General features: G+C 34.1%; 4 protein-coding genes across 7 annotated transcripts; 2 read left to right on the top strand and 2 right to left on the bottom strand.

Moving 5' to 3' along the window:
• The first annotated feature begins 17 nt into the window (after nucleotides 1-17).
• Nucleotides 18-4,487, top strand: LOC116776452 (isocitrate dehydrogenase [NAD] subunit gamma, mitochondrial). Its single transcript, XM_032669648.2, has 7 exons — nucleotides 18-337; nucleotides 1,010-1,124; nucleotides 1,635-1,786; nucleotides 2,181-2,325; nucleotides 2,549-2,691; nucleotides 3,123-3,274; nucleotides 3,809-4,487. The coding sequence occupies exons 1-7, from the start codon at nucleotides 99-101 to the stop codon at nucleotides 4,027-4,029; spliced, it is 1,167 nt and encodes a 388-aa protein (XP_032525539.1). The 5' UTR covers nucleotides 18-98; the 3' UTR covers nucleotides 4,030-4,487.
• Nucleotides 4,488-8,326: 3,839 nt separating this feature from the next.
• LOC116776455 (uncharacterized) lies at nucleotides 8,327-10,244 on the bottom strand. Its single transcript, XM_061525499.1, has 4 exons — nucleotides 9,813-10,244; nucleotides 9,228-9,423; nucleotides 9,011-9,146; nucleotides 8,327-8,458 (listed from the first exon to the last, which is right to left on the bottom strand). The coding sequence occupies exons 1-4, from the start codon at nucleotides 9,862-9,864 to the stop codon at nucleotides 8,327-8,329; spliced, it is 516 nt and encodes a 171-aa protein (XP_061381483.1). The 5' UTR covers nucleotides 9,865-10,244.
• Nucleotides 10,245-10,531: 287 nt separating this feature from the next.
• On the top strand, nucleotides 10,532-13,069 carry LOC116776459 (NADH dehydrogenase [ubiquinone] 1 alpha subcomplex assembly factor 3). The gene is made up of 6 exons (XM_032669663.2): nucleotides 10,532-10,708; nucleotides 11,096-11,201; nucleotides 11,285-11,343; nucleotides 11,481-11,574; nucleotides 12,089-12,225; nucleotides 12,782-13,069. Exons 1-6 carry the CDS (start codon nucleotides 10,650-10,652, stop codon nucleotides 12,888-12,890), a joined length of 564 nt encoding a protein of 187 aa, XP_032525554.1. The 5' UTR covers nucleotides 10,532-10,649; the 3' UTR covers nucleotides 12,891-13,069.
• Nucleotides 13,070-14,134: 1,065 nt separating this feature from the next.
• Nucleotides 14,135-21,257, bottom strand: LOC116776503 (sorting and assembly machinery component 50 homolog A). 4 transcript variants are annotated; one of them, XM_061525589.1, is made up of 13 exons: nucleotides 21,104-21,257; nucleotides 20,762-20,860; nucleotides 20,442-20,564; nucleotides 20,085-20,180; nucleotides 19,671-19,755; nucleotides 19,117-19,246; nucleotides 18,029-18,134; nucleotides 17,830-17,917; nucleotides 17,309-17,490; nucleotides 15,642-15,794; nucleotides 15,216-15,336; nucleotides 14,693-14,887; nucleotides 14,135-14,424 (listed from the first exon to the last, which is right to left on the bottom strand). In XM_061525589.1, the coding sequence occupies exons 1-12, from the start codon at nucleotides 21,122-21,124 to the stop codon at nucleotides 14,703-14,705; spliced, it is 1,389 nt and encodes a 462-aa protein (XP_061381573.1). In that variant the 5' UTR covers nucleotides 21,125-21,257; the 3' UTR covers nucleotides 14,135-14,424; nucleotides 14,693-14,702. The 4 variants fall into 4 exon arrangements, with proteins under 4 accessions (XP_061381573.1, XP_061381574.1, XP_061381575.1 ...); XM_061525590.1 differs by having other exon boundaries at nucleotides 14,703-14,887; XM_061525591.1 differs by having other exon boundaries at nucleotides 21,050-21,191.
• Nucleotides 21,258-21,316: the final 59 nt, after the last annotated feature.

Here is a 21,316-nt window from a genome sequence, read left to right as displayed (position 1 = left end):
ACAGAATCACGAGAAAACTGAAAATTACCTGTCAAATTGGCCTTCCTTTTCCTGTGATTATCCAACGTACTTAAAATATTCAAGAAAATATTATCATTATGGCAGTGAGGTTGCTCTCGAAAGTGAAATGCCTGCCTGGGATACAGGGAGTGGTATACGCTAGTGGGGCGGCTGCACCAGCTCAGCTTTCAGATTTTGAGTTACAGCATAAGACGCCAGTAATTCGTAAGCAGAAGAACATCCCCATAGCTCAGTACGGAGGCCGTCATGCCGTCACCATGCTCCCTGGTGGTGGAATCGGCCCTGAATGCATGGGCTACGTCAGGGAAATTTTCAAGTACGTCTTCCCTGTATATGCGTATTTGTAATTTGACACTCAATATAATTAGCTGTTATGTGTGATGTATCAAATTATATATAAAATCAGTTTGGAATACAAATTTTTTACTATACGAGGTCACGATTCAATTCAGCATTTACATAATATGTTTCTTAAGAATAAACAATTGTTGATAGTTCAAAATAATCGAAACTGCAACTTGTGAAAATGAAATGTTAATTCAGACAAACACTAAATTATTTAAATAAATTTATCAACAACAATATTCTTGCGTGTAATAGGAAATACTTATGAAAATAATTAAGTATGACTTAAACATAAGTTAATATAATTTTGCAACCAGCTGTAAAGAATTTTATTTATAAATAAATTAAAAAATGCTCTTTGAATGTATTGTCATATAATTATACTGGTTGTATAAGCACTGTATCAAGTAATCATTCACTAATAATGCCATACATCATTTTAAAAAAGAGCTGATAGCATAGGCTGGAGTGACATAAACCGAGCATAGTGAGGAACTGCTACAGGGAAATGGCTTTCATATGAAAAACCATTGAAAAATGTAATTTGTTTGAGAGCTACACACACACACACACATACAGTCATTGAGGGCAACATATAACACATTTGTTTGCACTATTGCTTCAGACTATTTTGTATTTGTAGGTACATCGGTGCCCCCATAGACTTTGAACTTGTGAATATTGATCCTAATGTAGACAATGATGACGACGTCCAATATGCCATCACCACCATCAAGAGGAATGGTGTCGGACTCAAGGTATAGCTGCCGAAAACAAAATTTTAATTTTATTCATACATTATGTGGTGTGTTTACATTAATAATACTGAAATTCGTATTTTTTATTGAGAATTCAATGCTTCCAAAAGTATTTTTCTTTTTCTGAGCCCTATTTTATGATTAAAGAGTTAAAAAAAATATTTGTGAGTAGAGTCTCTCCGCACGGAGGAAGTGAAATGAAAACAGGAAATGGTAGAAATAGATTTTTAAAAAATTTCTTTAAGGCAAACTTTATTATCATTACACACAAGTCACAATTGATTGCCCGCACGCGTTCTAGCGACACCCATTCCCTCTCGCTCTGTCTCTTTTCATCCCTCCCCTGAGCGTTAAAAGTTTAACGCAACCTTGTTGGAAGTTGCATAAGTAATTTCACATCAATAACTATTCCAGTTATGAGTCAACATTAGCTTACACTAACTGAACATAAATCGTAAGATACTTAACATAAAATTATATCAATAAATTAAATATTAACTGATATTGCAGGGTAATATTGAGACTAAGAGTGAGGCAGCGTACGTAACTTCACGTAATGTTGCGTTACGTAACGAGTTAGACATGTACGCATATGTTTTGAACTGCAAATCATTTCCCGGAGTCAGCACCAGACACAAGGATATTGACATCGTTATTATAAGGTGAGTTTTTATGTTATATGATTTTATTTTATTTATATATTTTTTTTTAATTGTATTATATATATATATATATATATATATATAAATATACATATACTTCATCATTTGCCTCTTAGTTTCTAAACTATTTAGGAATACGTGAAAGCATAAGCCGTGTTTATAATAAAAGTTTTGGTAGGTCTGAAATCTTTTGAAGAATTATAGGACTTTTTCTGTTTTCTTTTTGATAATAAAAACCTATGTATCATTGTAGTTTATTTATTTTACACAAGATCGCCGCAAAAATCATACTATGAATGTCTTATAAGGAATTATATACGAATTGTATCAATAATTTAACTAATTAATGTATATTAATAATGAGTTACTACATTTTTTTTCTATTCCGTCACAGACAGAACACAGAAGGTGAATATGCCATGTTGGAACATGAATCTGTTAGGGGGGTGATTGAATCGATGAAGGTGGTCACAGCGAGCAACTCGGAGAGAGTTGCCAGATTCGCTTTTGAATTTGCCAAGAGGAATGGAAGGAAGAAGGTAGTTGGAATGAAATAATATATTTTTAATTCAATACTGCATTAACATATACCATTATTTAATAATATTTTTAGTATTGACGCAAGTTATCAAGTTATAGAAATTATGAGAGATGTATATTATGCCTCCACTTTAACACAATGTTGCCATCATAAAGACAAATGTTAGCATAATAAAGTGTTACCATGCGTAAATATAAATTGATTAATTTTTAACATTCTAGGTAACGACTGTCCACAAAGCGAATATCATGAAGCTATCAGATGGGCTGTTCCTGGAGACATCCCGTCGTTTGGCTCAAGAGTATCCGGACATAGAACATAATGATATGATCATTGACAACTGTTGTATGCAACTTGTTGCCAGGTAAAAAATCCTAATTATATGCAAATGTAAAATTAAATGAAATAAATACAAGCTACATTTAAAATATATGAATAATTTTATATGACAATAGTTGTAAATTATGTATAAAGGTTCTTTTTTAATAAGAATTATGGATGATTAAATGGGAGTAATGCATGGAAATGAGATTTATTATTATTAAATACTTATTAGGTACATAGATAATAATTAGAGATTATAAAAACTTTTTTGTCTGTCATAAAACTGATCTGTGATATTTTTTATATATTAATATATTTTTTTATTCACAATATTTATCACATTATTTTAGTGTAAAAAGTAAGAATTTCTGTGAAATTGTCTTGATAGTATCTAAAAATGTTTAAATACACAGCATTTTATTTTAAATTGATTAACAGAATGTTATATATTGAAACTAAATTCTTTTGCAGGCCGCACCAGTTTGATGTTATGTTGATGACAAATCTGTATGGATCAATTGTCTCTAATGTGGTTTGTGGTCTACTCGGAGGAGCTGGTTTACTCTCCGGGAGGAATTATGGTGACAACTACGCAGTCTTTGAACCTGGCACTAGGAATACTGGTATATTATTTTATGCAATTGTATTTAAACCATTTAAATAAATGACTAATATAAATGAAGGCTTGTATTCAGTGTTCATGCTAACAGTTAAGTATTTAGGAATAAACTTAGAGAACATTTCTTATTGTTGAGGGAAGGAGGAATGCTATTACGGGTGGCTCGGGTCATTCATCCACTGAGATATCGGCAACCGAATGTACGATCGCGTCGAGGTTTTTCCTCCGATAGCCCAGTTATCTGGGTCGATATTTACCAAAAAATAATTTTGATCTCACCACCAACTACAAATTTAGGTCCCAAAAATGGAACCCATGTCCAAAGAAGAAGTTCGGTACCGAAATGCTGAGGTCGCTTCCCTCAACTTGCAGAATGAACTTTTTGCCAAAAAATGCCAAGGAGTGCCTAGCTTTGGTTATTTTTAAAAATTACATTTGAAAGTTAATATAAGAGTATAGGAGATTTGAAAATTGATAATCTTTATGGCTGATATAAATTAACAAATAATAATATATAATCATGTTAAAAATGTTTCAGGCACAGCCATAGCTGGCAAGAACATTGCTAACCCAATAGCCATGATAAACGCCTCGGTGGACATGTTGGAGCACCTCGGACACCATTATCATGCCGGTTTGATCAGGAGAGCGTTGGATAAAACCATTAATACCGATAGAGTGCTCACCCCTGACTGCGGAGGAACAGCCAGTTCCAGTGAAGTGGTTGACAGCATCATGCAGAATATTGGCCGCTGCTAGGAAAATATCACTTGTATGTAGTCGACTAAGGGCATTGAATTTAGATCTTTCCTAACTTGTTATTAGTCCGAATAACTCTTAAATGTTTTAATAATGTTTCTGTATATATATATTTTTTATTCTGTCCCACAGAAGATTATGTAAAAATTGTTGGTATCGGTCATTTCCTGTTATAATCTGTATTTGTATTCAATCAACAAAAGAGATGAAATTATGGGTTTTAATAGTAATGATGTACCGCCAAAGTGAACAATAAAATCATCATACTCATATATCGGATCGAGATTAATTACAGTCATTTACTAGTATTATAAAATATTATTTATTGTCTTGTATATAACATACTACGAACCATGTGATGTATTAGTGAATTTGTTTCAACGTCGTAATAGTTACCAAAGTATTGCTGTAATGCCATTATTTATTCTATTGGTAATAAACAGTATCACAGAGACCAAGTTTTGTTTTTTTTTTTAATTTATAAACAAAGACATTATATAATGCGTATATAATAACTCGCTAAGACGAAGACTTAAAATATCACCTGGAGCTAAGGTTGTGACTATGGATGGAAAGTGTGAGCTAAGCAGCTGTTGTGTGGTGTATTGGAAAACTGGGAGTAAGGGTCATACATACGTCGAGATCTATGAAATGAAGGAAACGTGCAGGCTTGGCGGGTCGCGTACGAAAAGCCCTCACGGATATGCTATGCGGCCATATTAAGGATGGTGGGGTCAATGGAACGCCAGTATACTGATGGTCGCACGAAATAAAAGAACCCTGTGTACCTGGCATGGAATCCCTTCAAGTGGAGTTCCTTCAGCGGCTACTGTTAAACCTGTTAACGGACACCTTAAATCACTATCCTTCTGTGATGCCGCCCTCTCTCGACGGAGGGGGGGGGGTTGTATGATTCAATGAAAGCCGAGCTGGAAGTCGTCCTGATTAATCTGTGTACCCGCAACACCGCACCGGAACCGGATGGTATTACTGAGCGTATTCTGTCCATCGCCTTGGAATACTTTGGAATAGACTGCGGCAACTGTTCAATTTATGCTTGAACATTCGACAGTTTTCAAAGACCTGGAAGGATCGCAGATAGTGCCTGTTGCCGAAAGTGTGTCTATCTTCTGACCTTCCTTCCGTGTACAGAACAATCATACTTCTTCTGGATGAGACAAGTGAACTCTTCGAGAGAATACTTTTTCTTATTCGGGAGAATTTTTTAAAAATGTACTTTGGGATTTTCCGTGAGATTAATTGCAATAATATTTAATAGTGACTACTATAAAATCGTAATTAGTATAACGCATGTCACTGGTGACTGCTCCAGATTAAGTTGAATCTCCCAACATCTTTATGCTGCACGATAATTCGTACGAAAAGCATGCACTTTATTTATAACTCCATCTATCTTCTCGTTTTTTTTTAATTGTCTGTATTAATAAATAAATCTATTATAAACAGCGTTTGTTTCGTCTCTATGTCACATTGTTCATTACTGTAAATAATTATATCGAATTTTCCTGTAATATCACGAACTAGTCTCTCAGTAGACTCACTCATTTTCGCGCGAAAACGAGTGTCAAAGTGGCTGTCGGCTGGAACAGAATTTAACTGCTAACTGCGACGCGAAAGTTTAGACGAGTTGTAAATTTAAAACTGGCGGAAGTAAAATTTCCACAATATTATACTACATAGTTTACTGTTACGTAAATCCAACTCAAGCTGTGACAGCGGTAACGAATTTAAGGCAGCCATCTTGTATTGTATTGTTTACACTCTTAAATAAATAAATTATGAATTAAGAATAATTCGTTTGTTTACATTTTCCAAAATATATATTTTTTAATATACAAAACTATTTTTCTATTTGTTCAAAATTATTGCATTTTTATTAATTTATTTGTCAATAAATAAAACGACATTTTTTCTTGAGCATTTAATAATATAAAAGGAAAACAATTTTCTTGGACGTGAAATTGATTTACAATTACAAGAAGACTTCAGACCTTATTATACGCATAATATTAACAGTTTAGTCGGATCATCACAAAATTGAGTGTGTTTATATTAGCAGAAATATATTTTCAACAACCATAAATAATCTTGATAGAATAAGCCCGGAGAGCTTTATCTCTCTCCATCTCTCATTTAGTTTTCATCGTAAAACTTAACATAATACAGTTATTCATTGAAATATCTAAACAGATACTATAATATACAAAGATTTATGTATCAATGTACAGTCTGGCTGTATGCAAAACACCTAAAAGTTATTTATAATCTATAACTAATAAGTGCTAATTAAAAATGGCCCAATAGTTGAGATCTCTTAATAGCTACTCTATATTAATAATCTTAATCAATTATTTTTAGGCAGTTTTTAAAGTGAATGTAGTATTAATACTAATATGGTCCATACTAATGATTGAAGGCATTTTAAGGCTCAGTATTAGATAATATGGTCTGATGGCGTTATAATAAAACCTTAACGAATACTTATCACACAAATATATATATATATATATATATATATAAGTATACAAAAAAAATTTGGAACATCCCTTCGGCAGACTCCTTCGTTGTATCCTCCACACAATACTCAAGATTATAATTCCTCGACAAATAAAAACGTTGACATTGGCAAAATATTTATCGATTTCAGCGCGAATGAAGACATAGCATAAAAAGAAATTGGGACCAAATAATTTTTTTAACACATTTTCATATGAAATACATAATTTTTGAGATACTTAATATGATAGCCAAAGCCAAGTATCTGTGTAATAAATTATTTCCTAAAATAATAACATATATAATATAAAAATATTACTTAATTCACTATATTACATTATATGTCTTACATGAAATTAAACGAGCAAAAATTAATAACACATAAAAATACATAACCTAGACATTAGTTAAATAAAATAAAATAAAAAATACCTACAATTATTGAAATGATATATATTTCTAACTGACATCGTTTAACGCGGGAGCCCATTTTGAGGCCAAACAAATATGGCCGACAGCAACAGAGCCTGCGTCGGCGCTGAGAATACAGCTGGCAACCTGGCCAAGCCGACCGCGGAACAGCCGGATAGATAATCTGTAACATGTATTGTAATCTGTGACGTGTATTGTAATCTGTGACGCGTATTGTACAAATATGTCAGGTGTATTGTAATCTGTGACGTGTATTGTAATCTGTGACGCGTATTGTACAAATATGTCAGGTGTATTGTAATCTTTAACATGTGTTGTGACATATATAAGTCCCCTCTTAAGCCTATATGTATAGAGTAATGTTTTTAAATTCCTAACGCTTTCTATAAAATAGTATGTGATATTGCAAACTTTTTTTTAATATAAATTTACTTAATACGTAAAATTTTAAATACAATACTTTAATTTTAAATTCATATAATATTAAATTGTTCTCTATAGTTATTTTTTTTTTGATAATTAATTCTTGCGGAATTTTATTTTCCATGCAAAATTTTTTAAATCTTTATACTAAACAAGAATATGTGTTAATTAAAAGGCTGAAAACAAATCGTTAACGGAAGCGAAAGAACAACAATGTCCTTATCCAAACTTTTTCACAACAAAGAATCATAAATCCTATTTACATTAGCTATGTAAAGATGTTTGTTGCATTTTCAAACAAAAACTACTCAACGAATTTTGATTAAACTTTACGATAATATAGTTCAGACATCAGAATAAGATAAAGGTATCCCCAAATTCCGTTAGTTCGGAAATGACACTTAAAATGGACAATAGATGTCGCTGACGGACCATGATTATTGTTTTAGCACACTATAAATTTTCCTCTGTCTTATTCTTAGTTCAAAGCGGACGAAGTCGGAAACAAAAACTAGTATAAAAGACTTTTTTGTTGTACACAAAGTTTTAAAAAGTTATATATATGTATATATACCTATATTAGTAGATTTGGAGGTCGCAACTAACAGCAGTGAATTCCTCTCCACAGCAGTGAGGAGTCCACAAATCTCGTATATATAACATGATATAGCCACCGCTGCGAGCCAGCTCACCACTGGAATAATAAGTCAAAATTATCAATGATTAATGACATAGATACTGACTATAAAACATTACAATCAATTTACAAGCTTTTTATATATATATATTTATTAATGATACCATAATGACAATCTAAATAAAGTTATATATTATCATTATGATATGATATATCATTGGTCGATGAAACATATCATTAAACAGGAAAAAGTGTGATGTAGGTACGATAAAAATTAAGAAGAAGGAACTATATATATGTCGCTTTGATAAACTTACCAATGTCAGTTTTCTGGGATAATGTGCCGAGTGCAAATGGCACTATGACTGTCACAGTGTTGACGATTAAGGTCTTTATAGGCTGTATTGGAATTCGGCCGCACTGGAAAAATTCTATTGATGTCATGCCATCTCTATATAAGTAAACATTATGATAGAGGTAGCAAGTATATTTTGAGACGTAAAATAGTATTAACTCAATATAGGAGGGAATCTAGGAAAATCTCAGCGAACCTCTTTTACATTGGAACTAGAGAAAAATTTGATGTCAAATTAAAAAAAATAACAATATGCCGTAAAATAATTGCCTTGACGCTATTTAGATTACACGATATAAAACGTAAACATTGCATTTTCATTTCTTAGAATATACCATGCCATCCGTTTACTTAGAGAATTATCTTTAAAAATATATCAAACAATATAAAAATAATAAAAACAATATCAGTTACATTAAACTGTTTTTTACTGTAAAATAATTAATTATTTTAACAAATGAGTATAAATCTAATATAAGGGGCTGATCACACTATAACTGGCACACACACACAATAAGAATGATGAACACACTATAAGAATGACAGGAGTTTTAATATTTACTAATAACAGCTCATGTAATTAATATATGCCCCGTATATAACATATACTTTCTTACCAAAAACACGTGTGTTAAGGGCAGGAACACATAGGATGCGGCGTAACTTGCGACGGTTAAAGCCGGAGTCACACCGTCGCTGCTGAGTGATAAAGGTAACCAAGCACAAGGTCTCGACACTGAGGTCAGTATTGCCCTGAGGTATTATTTTTTATATAAATAATAGATTTATAACAAAGGAAGAATAAATTGCATTTAAATATTTAAAATATATTACCCTTCAATAATCCTTCTATCGAGAGCCACAGATAGTGTACTGATGATGAGCACACACAGAGCCAAGGATACACAGTGTGTGTGTGCAATACATAGCACATAAACTCTCAAACGACATGACTGTAACTGTGTCCGACCAGATGTGTAATAAATGTAGGACATCGGCAGATATACCAGATACTCAGTTCGAAGGACACCTGTATGAAAATTGTGATAATATTATTAATCATGAATGTATTAAGAATTAAATATATATATGACATTTTTTATGGTAATTCGTTATTAAACTGATCAAAAAATTTTACTTGAGATTCTGTTTTTTTTTTTTTTTTTTGCGTAAGTTTATTATTTAAAGCTATAGAATTTATCAAATGCAAAATTCATGACTACTGAGCCAATTAGATTATTTTTTTTTAAAACTATAAAACTAAAGAGATAACATGCCTATAGTGCTAGAATGAAGAAAAATTAAAAATAAATATATTTTATGTATATTTTGTTCGAATTTCAAATTTAAAGCGTAAGCGTAATGTATAATTAGGTATTTAATATCTTTAAAGAGTCAAACATGAGGTCAGAACCCTACCTTGATATGAACACCTTAATGTATGAAATCTAGTGATATTATTTGATTGCATGGGCGATTAGGTGCAATGCTTTCTAGGATCTAAGTGAACATGCATGTAGTTGCCTCCGGGATGCCCATAACGCGACGTAAGAACTGCCATGGCAACTGTTAATAGCACTCCCAATAACATCCAACGTTTCTTCGCTTCTTTCCAAAAATCAACACTGTAATCACTTTTATAAACCACATTTGATCTCTTCTGAACATACACGACAACAGAAGACGCGTTAACAGTATCCATTTCGAAAATATTTTAAATTTACGAGAAAAAATAAAGATTTACGTAATTTAGAGATGTAAATCAGATATTGGAATATATTTTCATTATTCAATAGTAAAAAAATATTGTTGTCGATTTATGGAAGAGCTTAAATGAATGTTACTGATATAAATATTTTAAAATTACGCGCATCTGCAATGCTACAATTTGACATAATATAATGTCTGGTACAACGTCGAACGGTAGTAACGTTCCGTTTAAAATCTTATTTGAAATAAGTTTGTCTTTTATAACAGAAACTACATTTTAATTATAATGTTAATTTATTAATATAACAAAAACAATATTAAAAAATTAAATTTAGACACGCATTTTTCTTTCACATAATAAAGAAACTATGAGGGATACATTTATAGTTTTGCCAATTCTTATTAAGAATTTCTTCGAGTTACGACTTACGTCTTCGACGATGTCAAAATGACAGCATTCGGCTCTCAGATATAAATAAGCTTTTTGCTACTTTATTAGTAAAGAACAACTAATATTTCTATTAAGTGTTTGTTTATTCTAACAAAATGATAAAAAATAAATTGCTGCCGTTGGTTACCTTAAATCGTAGATATCTATCGTTGAGGTTAGTTTTGAGTTTTTATACATATCATTTTTTTATTTTTTTTTCTCATTTCGTCTTTTTGGGCAGTCTGAGATCTTAGACTATGCTTCCTATTCATAAGGATTTTTTTGTCTTCGTTGTTTTTAACCAGTTTATCATTTAAACGAAAATAATTCGGATTACTAAGCCTATTTTATTATTTTAAGAACTACATACTCCCGACGTTTCGGTTACTTTGCAGCAGCCGTATTCACGGGCAGATAATATTTGAATATGTGAAATAATAAAATACGCGTAGTAATCCGAATAATATCAGTTTCATTTAAATGAATACTCGCAAAAGTCTGAAATCTCATCTGGTTAACTTTTTTTTAATAATGTTACAACATAATTTCATTAATTTTGCAGCAACAGTTTGCAACATAAAGCCGCATACGAGGGTGAAGGTAAAACTACAGTTCGTGTTATAAACCAGGAAACAGATTTGGGATTAATGATTGATTCCTATGGAACTGTAGGTCTTTTTATAAAAAAATAAATAAATTTCTATTACCGAGCCTCATTTAAATAGACAAATTTCTTTATTGTTTATTTCAGTATGGATTTAGATTAAATAACGGTATCACAGTACTTGGACCAATTGCTATATTTTCTAGGTATGATAATAATTTTAAATAAAAAAAATAAATTTATATGTATATATATAACCTTGAAATTCTTGATAAAATTTTTCACATTTATAGTTTAAGTAAAAAAATGCATTTGTAATCAAATTACATATTATTTATTCCAGAACAATCTTATCATGGCAGGTTGGATCGTCAAGGGACATAAATGTGGATTCGCTGAAATTCTTTAAACTTTTGGAGCCCAAAATAGATTTGCTTGTATGTGTACACGATCAATAAGTCATAACAAAAATACAATTAATAAGCCTATTGTGGTAAAAATTATTTAATATTTATTTAAAAAAATTATTAAATTGAAATAAAAAATCATGTTTATTGACATTAAGGTAAAATTCAATCGAAAATCTAATAAAAATATGAAATGAAGTACTTAATACAATCTTGTTTCAAATGTAATATGCAAATATGTCTAGGTTTGCCCTATTCATGTTTATAATCCTGTAGTTGTTTATGAATTTTTCATTTTATGTCATTTTTAATCTATATTCATATAAAATATATATATATTAAGGCAAGGCAAGCCTGGCAGGTTCGTTTCAAATTTGGTTAGATAGAGAGACGAGCTTGGACGGTGGAGGTAAGCATTTAACGCGCGTTAGATAGGAGCCCCTTAAATGGTGATGGACCTGGAACCCGCACGGTGAATCCATGGCATGCTGAGAGGTTTCGTCGCATAAATATTTTTATTTATGAGACTTATTTTATTTCCCAGGTGCTAGGTCTCGAGACTGATGACAGGAATGTGATGCAAACCGTGTTTAAAGCGACTCGCGAATTGAAATTGAATGTTGAGTTACAGACGGTAGAGCATGCATGCTCTACATTTAATTTTCTTAATTCTGAAGGAAGGTGAGTTATATATATATATATATATACATATATATGTGGAGAACTGAAAATAGGTTTTCTTTGATATTAGAAGATTGTTTGTTGATTATATATTTTCATTGTCTTTTATTTAGCAATTTATTATTTCAAATTTTTTGATATTATTTTGAATGGGAAATCTCTGTCAGGATATGCTAGGAGATGCATCTTCGTATTTTTTAAGACACCTCTCGGTGCAAGTTGAGTGAAGCCCCTCAGCGTTTGGTACCAAACTCTTTTCTTTGACATGGGTTCCTTTCCTAGCTTTAGAATTGCAATTGATGGTGGAAATCCGAACTTAATTTTTCGTTGACAAAAACCACTCCAGACAACACCCCATCTAACAAACAAAAAATACCTCGATCGTACATTCGCTAGCCGTGATCGTCTCCGTGTATGAATGACCCGAGTCGCCAGTACAGCGCCCCGCTCGCTTCACTTTAATTATTTCAAGTTTTTCTGTTTCTAAAAGCATCCACACTTATTTATTAAGACAGTAGGTACTATGTGTTCTGATAGCTATTCTATCCACGTCCAGGTCAGTGGCCGGAGCCTTAATACCGCCGTTACATCTGGATGTGAACGAAAACGACATGCTGCACTCGAAGCTGCATTACGAGAATCTATATAACAAAGAAATTAAATAGTCTCACGAATTATGTTCTTCAAATCGAGTGAGACAGTTGTTGAAGATATTTTAAATTTAGATTTTAGACCTTATAAATACTAGATTAGAATCTAGTCGTTTCTATGAGTTGTGTAAATAAAGAATTGCTAGTTTATGAATTAAATAATTAAATAAGAGAATTTGCGTTGAAGTAAAGAATTTTATTTGTATACCCTTCTTTAGATATGTACAAATGTTGTACATTTATAAGTAGGGCAAAATGTTTAAAGCGAAATGCAACTGACAAACTTTATATGAAGACCGTGACATGTGAACATAACATATATGAACTACTAAGCTATTGACACACACAGACACATGTACACGCACACACAGACACATGTACACGCACACACAGACACATGTACACGCACACACAGACACATGTACACGCACACACAGACACATGTACACGCACACACAGACACATGTACACGCACACACAGACACATGTACACGCACACACAGACACATGTACACGCACACACAGACACATGTACACGCACACACAGACACATGTACACGCACACACAGACACATGTACACGCACACACAGACACATGTACACGCACACACAGACACATGTACACGCACACACAGACACATGTACACGCACACACAGACACATGTACACGCACACACAGACACATGTACACGCACACACAGACACATGTACACGCACACACAGACACATGTACACGCACACACAGACACATGTACACGCACACACATACAAAATGTATAATGATTATAAATGTAAAATAGAAAAAAATTGTTGCACTTTAATTAAGTTGAATTAAGTACGGAAGACATTTTTTTTTAAACGAATATCTGTCCGTCGATGCAGCTACTATTTTGTGTACTGATGGGTAAATTTTTTCGTTATTAATGCAGTTGATAATTCGTACCCGCGAATAATAATTTGGTGTATATGAAGCCGAATGCAGGCATATCTTTAAGTTCTGCTAGTGCGGTATAGATCTTAACTTTTTTTTATTATCTATGGTGTCATCCACACTAGAATAACGGAATATTTTGCAATTGTCGAAATTCTTATTTATCGGACGAATTATATCAATTTTAGTATCTAAAGTGGTTGTGATCTGCGTTAAATGCTGCACACAACCGCTAATTAATTCCAATATTATTACAAATGTATATATTTTACTGCAATCCGTTTAAGAAAATTAGTGTCGTGTCTTAGGAATTACGGAATAAAACATCTCAAATAACATTTTTTATTTCAACAAAACTATCACTATATCCATACATTACAATTAGGCTTTTATTTTACAGTTTATGCGAAACATGAATACCTCCATATATCTATAATTTAGCCTGTTTATAAAATGTTTTACGATTATAATAATCATTTACCGGTTCTTCGGTGGCGTCAAGTGACAAGTGACAACCTATTTTAACTTGACAGTTGACAGTTCCAAATGAATTCCGTTCAGAAATGAATTGCACGCTTCCGATTTCGATAAATAAATTCGATTATACGGGTCATGTACCTGGAAAGTTATACAGATTATTGCCTTAAGACATGAATTCATAGCAAAGGAAAGTGAAGCATAAACGTCCTAGCTGTTTATAATAAATAATAAATTAAATATCACTACATAATATCTTTGATAACAAAAAAAATATATGATTTACATATATGTATCCTGACATTTATAGATAAAGTGACATTATACAGATAATTATAAATTTTTCATCTATAAACTCGTCTGGGGTTTTTCTATGACATAATAGTGGATGTCTAGATTTGATTCTTACGCTGTTTAACCTATAGGAAGTGAGCTGCTATCCCAAACTGTATCCCTTGAGCGGTGACGTCACCCTGGCGAGCTTTCAAGGGCACGCAGTAGTTCAGTTCGACCCTCGCTACTCCTCCGAGTCGTAGGGCGACCCCCGCTCCGCACGCCAGCCGAGCCTCCGTCAGGGCATCCAATATAGCCAGACCAGATTCTTCTATAATATGACGTAACCTCATATTAACTATACCAGCATCCTACATGATTCGGATGAAGGGATTTTTATTTTGATGCATAAATAAAGTCTGTTAACTAAAATATCACATATGTATATATCATTTCCAAAGATACGTGTGTAACTTGTTTAGAAAAATTTACAAAACACTTTCATATAATTTTTTTTATTTTATTGCACCTGCTCAATTTTTTAAAAAATGACTAAATTCTACTACAAAAGTATCGCATATTATCTGCAGTTTAGAAAATAAGCACAATCACATATATATAAATATATATCATAGTCTTAATAAATATGTTAAACTCACCGGGATGAGCCAAACATCCACCGTTGATGAAGAAATGTGATCTGAACAATTCACCAAGCCCCCCCTTGCCGGGTTGGAAGGGGAGGGGGGTGTATAGATGGACCCCAGACGCCCAATAAACCTAACGAAAGAGCTTGAATAAGATAATATAGATATATTGCAAATAAAAATACAGATTTTAACATATTTTGTGTGTATGTATGTTTGTTAGGCGGCTTATAGCTAAAACTACTGACTTAATGTCACATATAGATAGATCTATATGCCGTGCGGGTACGATGGACCCGGCACCAGCACCCTCACCGTGAATCCATGGAGTGATGAGACGTTTCGTCTCTCTGTGTACATTATGCTTTATTTGGCTTAGCTATAATTATAATTTTGGCTTGACACAGTATGAAGAAATTGAGTGTATTGATAACTTACGGTTCCCCCTAAGGAGTGGTTCTCAACGTGAGGGCCCACGCCCCGTTGACCGAAGCCCCGGATGGTCGAAGGGCCTCCGAGGTAGAAGTGCTCAGGGATGTCGGTCCCGTACACGTCGTGGAGCACCCCTAGGGCCCCACTCAATTGGAACACCTGATAGTGGAATAAATCTCAAATAATATCATATCTTTGAATAAGCTTCGTCCTGAGACATGTAAAATAATCAGTTATCTATATTATTTATTTATGGCTGTTACTATTTCACACGAAAAAAACACATATATATATATATATATATATATATATATATATATATATATGGGGTTTTCCAATAGGGACGCTTGAACTTTGACAGCTGATTGCGGCCATGTTGTTTGAGTGACAGCTGTCAAATGCAGTGTGTTATATTCATTCCGTCCTCCCAAACCACCATGGCAGGTTACAGTGTCGAGCAGCACGTGCAAATCATAAAATTGTTTTATGAAAATGGGTCTTCAGTTCGAGCAACGTTCCGCGCACTTCGCCCGTTTTACGGTCGCGATGATCGTCCTGCCGAGTCGACTATCCGTCGATTGGTGGACAAATTCGAGTCAACCGGGTCAGTTAACAATCAGCCGGTTCCCGTGCGTCAACGTAACGCGAGATCTGCCGAGAATATCGCCGCTGTGCGCGACAGTGTCCTCGAAAACCCGCGGCAGTCAATTCCGCGTCGCGCACAGGAACTCGGCCTTTCGCAGACGACAACTTGGCGAATTTTGCGTTGTGACTTGAGCCTGCACCCGTACAAGATCCAGCTGACCCAAGAGCTCAAGGTTAATGACCATAGACAGCGCCGTGTGTTCGCTGACTGGGCATTAGAGCAGTTGGAAGTTGACGCCGATTTTGGCAAAAAAATCATCTTCAGCGACGAGGCGCATTTTTGGATGAATGACTATGTCAACAAGCAAAATTGCCGTATTTGGGACGAGACCAATCCACACGAGGTTCACCAAGTGGCAATGCACCCGCAGAAAGTGACTGTTTGGTGCGGATTTTGGGCCGGAGGCGTGATTGGTCCGTATTTTTTCGAAAACGATAATGGTGTGGCCGTCACCGTCAATGGTGAGCGATACCGGTCGATGATAACCAACTTCTTTTGGCCTGAAATCGAGAATATGGATCTGGACAACATGTGGTTTCAACAGGACGGCGCTACGTGCCACACAGCACACGCTACGATGGAAGTTCTGCACGAGCAATTTCTGGACATGGTCATCTCGCGCGGAGGCGACGTGAACTGGCCACCGAGATCGTGCGATTTGACCCCGCTGGACTTTTTCTTGTGGGGTTTTCTTAAGTCGCAGGTCTATGCCAACAAGCCGCAAACCACCGATGCCCTGAAAGTCAACATACGCCACGCCATCGATCAAATACAGCCCGATTTGTGCGCCAGAGTCATCGAAAATTGGACCTTTCGTGTGCGCGCCACCAACCGAAGCCGTGGCGGTCATTTGAATGATGTCATATTCCATACATAATGGGGTCGATAGACCTTCCAAATAAAAAAAAAATTTCGCAAATATCTTTCCTACATGTATTTTTTTTTGCATTTCAAAGATCAAGCGCCCTTAATGGAAAACCCTATATATATATGTATATATGTGTTTGTATGTATGCATGTGACTGACAACTCCAGGATATATCTCCTTATTCCCCTGCGCCTGTAGCTCTGTCCTGATGTTGGCTACTCCACCCCCCAGCCCGGCCAGCTCGCTAGTGAACTGCGCCCAGGTGCCGCGTGTAGGGAACACGCTCTCGTCACGGTGATCCACGCTCACTATGTGACGGAGCACGGACTTCACCTGGGGACCTGGAAAATGTACAGGTTACAGAAGTCCGTCTAACTATAAATCTCAAGTTATATTAACGTTATTAACGTGAAACGCCGTACATGTAGTGTTATACAAACTTGTGGTAAACTTGTAGTTTATTTAACGATTTGTTTTATACTTATTTAATTATATGGTGATTATATTACCATTAAGTTTTATATGTTATGATGTTGCTAAGGACGCATTTCGAAAAGCACTGTGACGACATTACTCAGAACAGATATATATATATATATTTATATATATATATATATATATTTATATATATATATATATATTTATATATATATATATATATGTATGTATATTCTCCTCACCGCTGCTCTCCCTGACTTTAAAGCTGGTAGTTTTCCCAAGAACGGAAGTGTCCCTCACCACCCCCTCCCACTGGAGGTTGTGTTTCGTCTGGAATGAACACCATGTATAAAATCTACAGGAAAATCTACAGGATGTTACTGAGAACTCAGTTGATGCGAAGGGTGTTATATTTTTGAGTATATATATATTCATACTTACAGCGGGAGATGTCCTGAAAGCTACATCTAGAAGGATCCCTCGATCCAGCAACTTGTATCCGGACCACGGATACTCGTGGTTCTGTTGGTATACAGACGCTGTCACCCTGGAAAGGAAAGATAACGTAAAAAGATAAACTACGTTTAAAAGATATAAGATACGATTATAATAAAACTAATAATAATTAGGTATTACTAGTGTTTCTATCAAAAAAATTCACAACAGACTAGATAAATATTATAGCACTTAATAGGTTGCCACAGATAATAACAGTAATACGGAATATTCATGTTATAAATGCCGGACATATTTTTATATTCGCGAATTCTAAAGCGCGTTGTACTAATAGAGCTCACGGTTCCTTGGGAAACCAACATCCCCAAAGACCATGCCATCAAGGTCAACATGTATTACGAGCTCACGAAGAATATGTTCCTTGTAAATTTGTACGCGGTAGAAGTAGGAGCGAGAGGTATAACGGCCAAATCTCTCTACAACCTGCTAAAAGACTTAGGCCTGCCAAGAACTAACATCACTTCATTCTTGGAACGTGCGTCGAAGGCAGCCCTAGCAGGTTCGTTTCATATTTGGTTAGGTAGAGAGAGGAGCTGGGACAGTGGAGGTGAGCGTTTAACGCGCGTTAGATAGGGGCCTTAAACCTACACCTGGGTCGCAAGTCCCAGGCACTGTTGAAGCTCCTCGCCCTGCAACGCGATGGTCCCGGCTCCCGCACGGTGAATCCATTGAATGAGTAGAGGTTTCGTCTCAAGTTATATGAGATAATCACTGAGCGCCTCTTTATATTTTTTTCATATGTAGCTCAGACAATAATAATAAGACTAACGCATGAGCTATCATTCATCCCTTCACGTAGTTTACATGAACAAAACTGTAGTATGTGGTATGAAGTCACAATAATAGGCGATAGATGTCGCTGGCTGTAGGTTAACATATATAATATATATATTAACAAAATACAATGCGGACAAAGTCGAGAACATAAAATAGTATGAAATTAAAATATGAATTTGGTATTACTTTAATGAGTGGACGCATGACTGTGTGTGTGTGTGTGTGTGTATACTCACACCGGTGTGAGAGGTGCGTGAGGGTAGGGCTTCGTAGCGGACATGTTGAAGTTGGAGGAGCTCCTGTGACCCACGCTGTACTCGGCAGCGGCGCGCTCCCCGCGACCGAACACGTTGGGCAGCTTCACACCTACACACACATACATTACACACAAACCCACACACACACACACACACAATACTGAACATAATGCAAAGAAAGAATGTTTCTAAGCTAAGAATAAAATAAATTATTGAATATTAGTTTTAAAAGTAAAAAATTGATAAGTAAATACAACAATATATATATTTTTAATAATATACATATATATTTTTGTTTTTTTTTTAAACTACTGACAATATATAGTATAAATCTTGCTCTGGTCATACAGAGTTTAATTAAATAATAGATATAATAATATAATAAAAAAAATAACCAACGGTTATTAATTACAGTCACAATTCATATCAGAACGAGTACAAAATTTTCAAACATGTCTATACATTTAACAAGGTTTATTTCTAAGGTATTAATAGTTACTTGTAACTGTTAGTATCAAAGTAAAATACTTCACCTATTACGAGATTCCCCTCGTTTTCGCTAACCGTCGTGTTCACGCCGCCCAGCACGCGGGACAGCTCCTTAACTTGAAATGTCACCTTAAACAGATACATTGGAATTAATTCGTTTTTCTGTTCAACATAGGTTTAGGTTTAAAGAATATTTATTTCTCATTAAAAACATAGTCACATACATGAGAAATGAATAAATAAAAAAAATAAAAATAAATAATAATAATAATAATGTGGGTAGATATTACCAACATGACTATATACACTTTCTTTGAAACTCTGACAAACTTATTGCGAACAATAAAATTGATTTTTTTTTTTAAACAAGACCTCTTTTCTCTAAACTTACAATAATATATTCTTTTTACATAAGACCTCTTTTCTCCAAACTTATTGCCAATATTAGCATATAATACCTCTAGCCCTTCAGGCGTGGCTCCCGGTCCACTGGACACATCTATATAAACTCCAATGTCCTTGAAGCAGCCCATAGAGTCCAAAGCCCTACGAACCTGTTTGTTATACAAAAAATACATACAGTATCATTATTGTTTCTATAAATATCCGACAATTTACTATATTAATGTTTAAACATAACAATTTATTGAAATTGTTATAAATTATTTAAATAGAGGAAAATTTGGTGGCCCTTCAGACTAGGGTATGGAGAATTTTGTTAATGTCTTACATCAACTTAGTATATTAATCAAAATCTTAGTAGATTTAATACCAATTTACATCACTACAGAATGAAAGATATTTAAAAGACTTACTTTATGAGCTCGTAGTATGACATCTTCGAAGTCGGTAGCATAGAACAGGTCGTCAACGGTGCTTCTGATAATGTCGTCTTTAGTCCGACTCAGGCCATCCACATGAACTCTGTCCACTCTTGCCTTAAACAGAATTATTCTTATTAACAGATTATTAAACTTTTGTCAACAATATTCAGCTCAAGATAAAAAAAATATAATATTAGTTTAGAAATTTAAAGCTCCCAATAAAATAATAGTTTACGAAACGGACGGATGTAATACAAATTTGTACAATCATAATTCATATTTATAAGAGTTAAAATTGTGAAATATCTCACCCTGACTCCGTTTAATTTAATTGATGGTTTCGATATAGGATCCATCGTGTTCGCCTCGTCCAAATCAAACATACCCCCTTCCACCTGACTGTTATCTGCCTAAGAAAATTTTTAAATCATAGTCACTTACACATTTACGTTCGTAAAACTTAAATGTATTTGCAACTAAATAATATATTCTATATACTGAAACAATCATCAAGGTTTTACGAATCTACCGTTCTTACATGAATTTACTTCTAAAATATTTATCGCTGAAAATTATTTGGCAAATAGGAAAATCATAACCTTCTATTGTTTTGATTCCTTATTAAAGTGTAATCCTTTATTTAAACAATATACCTTAGCATGTACAGTGCCCATTTGATATACCGAAAATAATTATCAATGAATATGTATTATTGCAACAATTTATTTATTATAATTTAGAATTTTTTATATTTTTGAATTACATAAATACACAAACTTGACAACTGGGGTAAGGTTGTGATCAGTTGAGAAGTAAAACAATTAAGACAGAAGTAATGACTATTTTTGAAAACGGATATCGAATAA

Source organism: Danaus plexippus, chromosome 30 (genome assembly GCF_018135715.1).
Source record: "Danaus plexippus chromosome 30, MEX_DaPlex, whole genome shotgun sequence".
NCBI lineage: Eukaryota > Metazoa > Arthropoda > Insecta > Lepidoptera > Nymphalidae > Danaus > Danaus plexippus.
Note: the sequence above shows the minus strand (reverse complement) of the source record. Positions and strands in the feature narration are given on the sequence as shown.

Excerpts from the sequence above, each read along its gene's own strand:
- LOC116776452 (XM_032669648.2), top strand. The coding sequence starts at position 99 with ATGGCAGTGAGGTTGCTCTCGAAAGTGAAATGCCTGCCTGGGATACAG. Across the intron at positions 2,326-2,548 it reads AGAGGAATGGAAGGAAGAAG|GTAACGACTGTCCACAAAGC; the intron begins GTAGTTGGAATG and ends TTAACATTCTAG. Across the intron at positions 2,692-3,122 it reads TGTATGCAACTTGTTGCCAG|GCCGCACCAGTTTGATGTTA; the intron begins GTAAAAAATCCT and ends ATTCTTTTGCAG.
- LOC116776455 (XM_061525499.1), bottom strand. The coding sequence starts at position 9,864 with ATGCAATCAAATAATATCACTAGATTTCATACATTAAGGTGTTCATAT. Across the intron at positions 9,147-9,227 it reads GATAGAAGGATTATTGAAGG|GGCAATACTGACCTCAGTGT; the intron begins GTAATATATTTT and ends ATAATACCTCAG. Across the intron at positions 8,459-9,010 it reads CCTTAACACACGTGTTTTTG|TGCGGCCGAATTCCAATACA; the intron begins GTAAGAAAGTAT and ends GAATTTTTCCAG.
- LOC116776459 (XM_032669663.2), top strand. The coding sequence starts at position 10,650 with ATGATAAAAAATAAATTGCTGCCGTTGGTTACCTTAAATCGTAGATAT. Across the intron at positions 10,709-11,095 it reads CGTAGATATCTATCGTTGAG|CAACAGTTTGCAACATAAAG; the intron begins GTTAGTTTTGAG and ends TTAATTTTGCAG. Across the intron at positions 11,344-11,480 it reads CCAATTGCTATATTTTCTAG|AACAATCTTATCATGGCAGG; the intron begins GTATGATAATAA and ends TATTTATTCCAG.
- LOC116776503 (XM_061525589.1), bottom strand. The coding sequence starts at position 21,124 with ATGGGCACTGTACATGCTAAG. Across the intron at positions 17,918-18,028 it reads CTTTCAGGACATCTCCCGCT|ACGAAACACAACCTCCAGTG; the intron begins GTAAGTATGAAT and ends TGTTCATTCCAG. Across the intron at positions 15,337-15,641 it reads ACCACTCCTTAGGGGGAACC|GTTTATTGGGCGTCTGGGGT; the intron begins GTAAGTTATCAA and ends CTCTTTCGTTAG.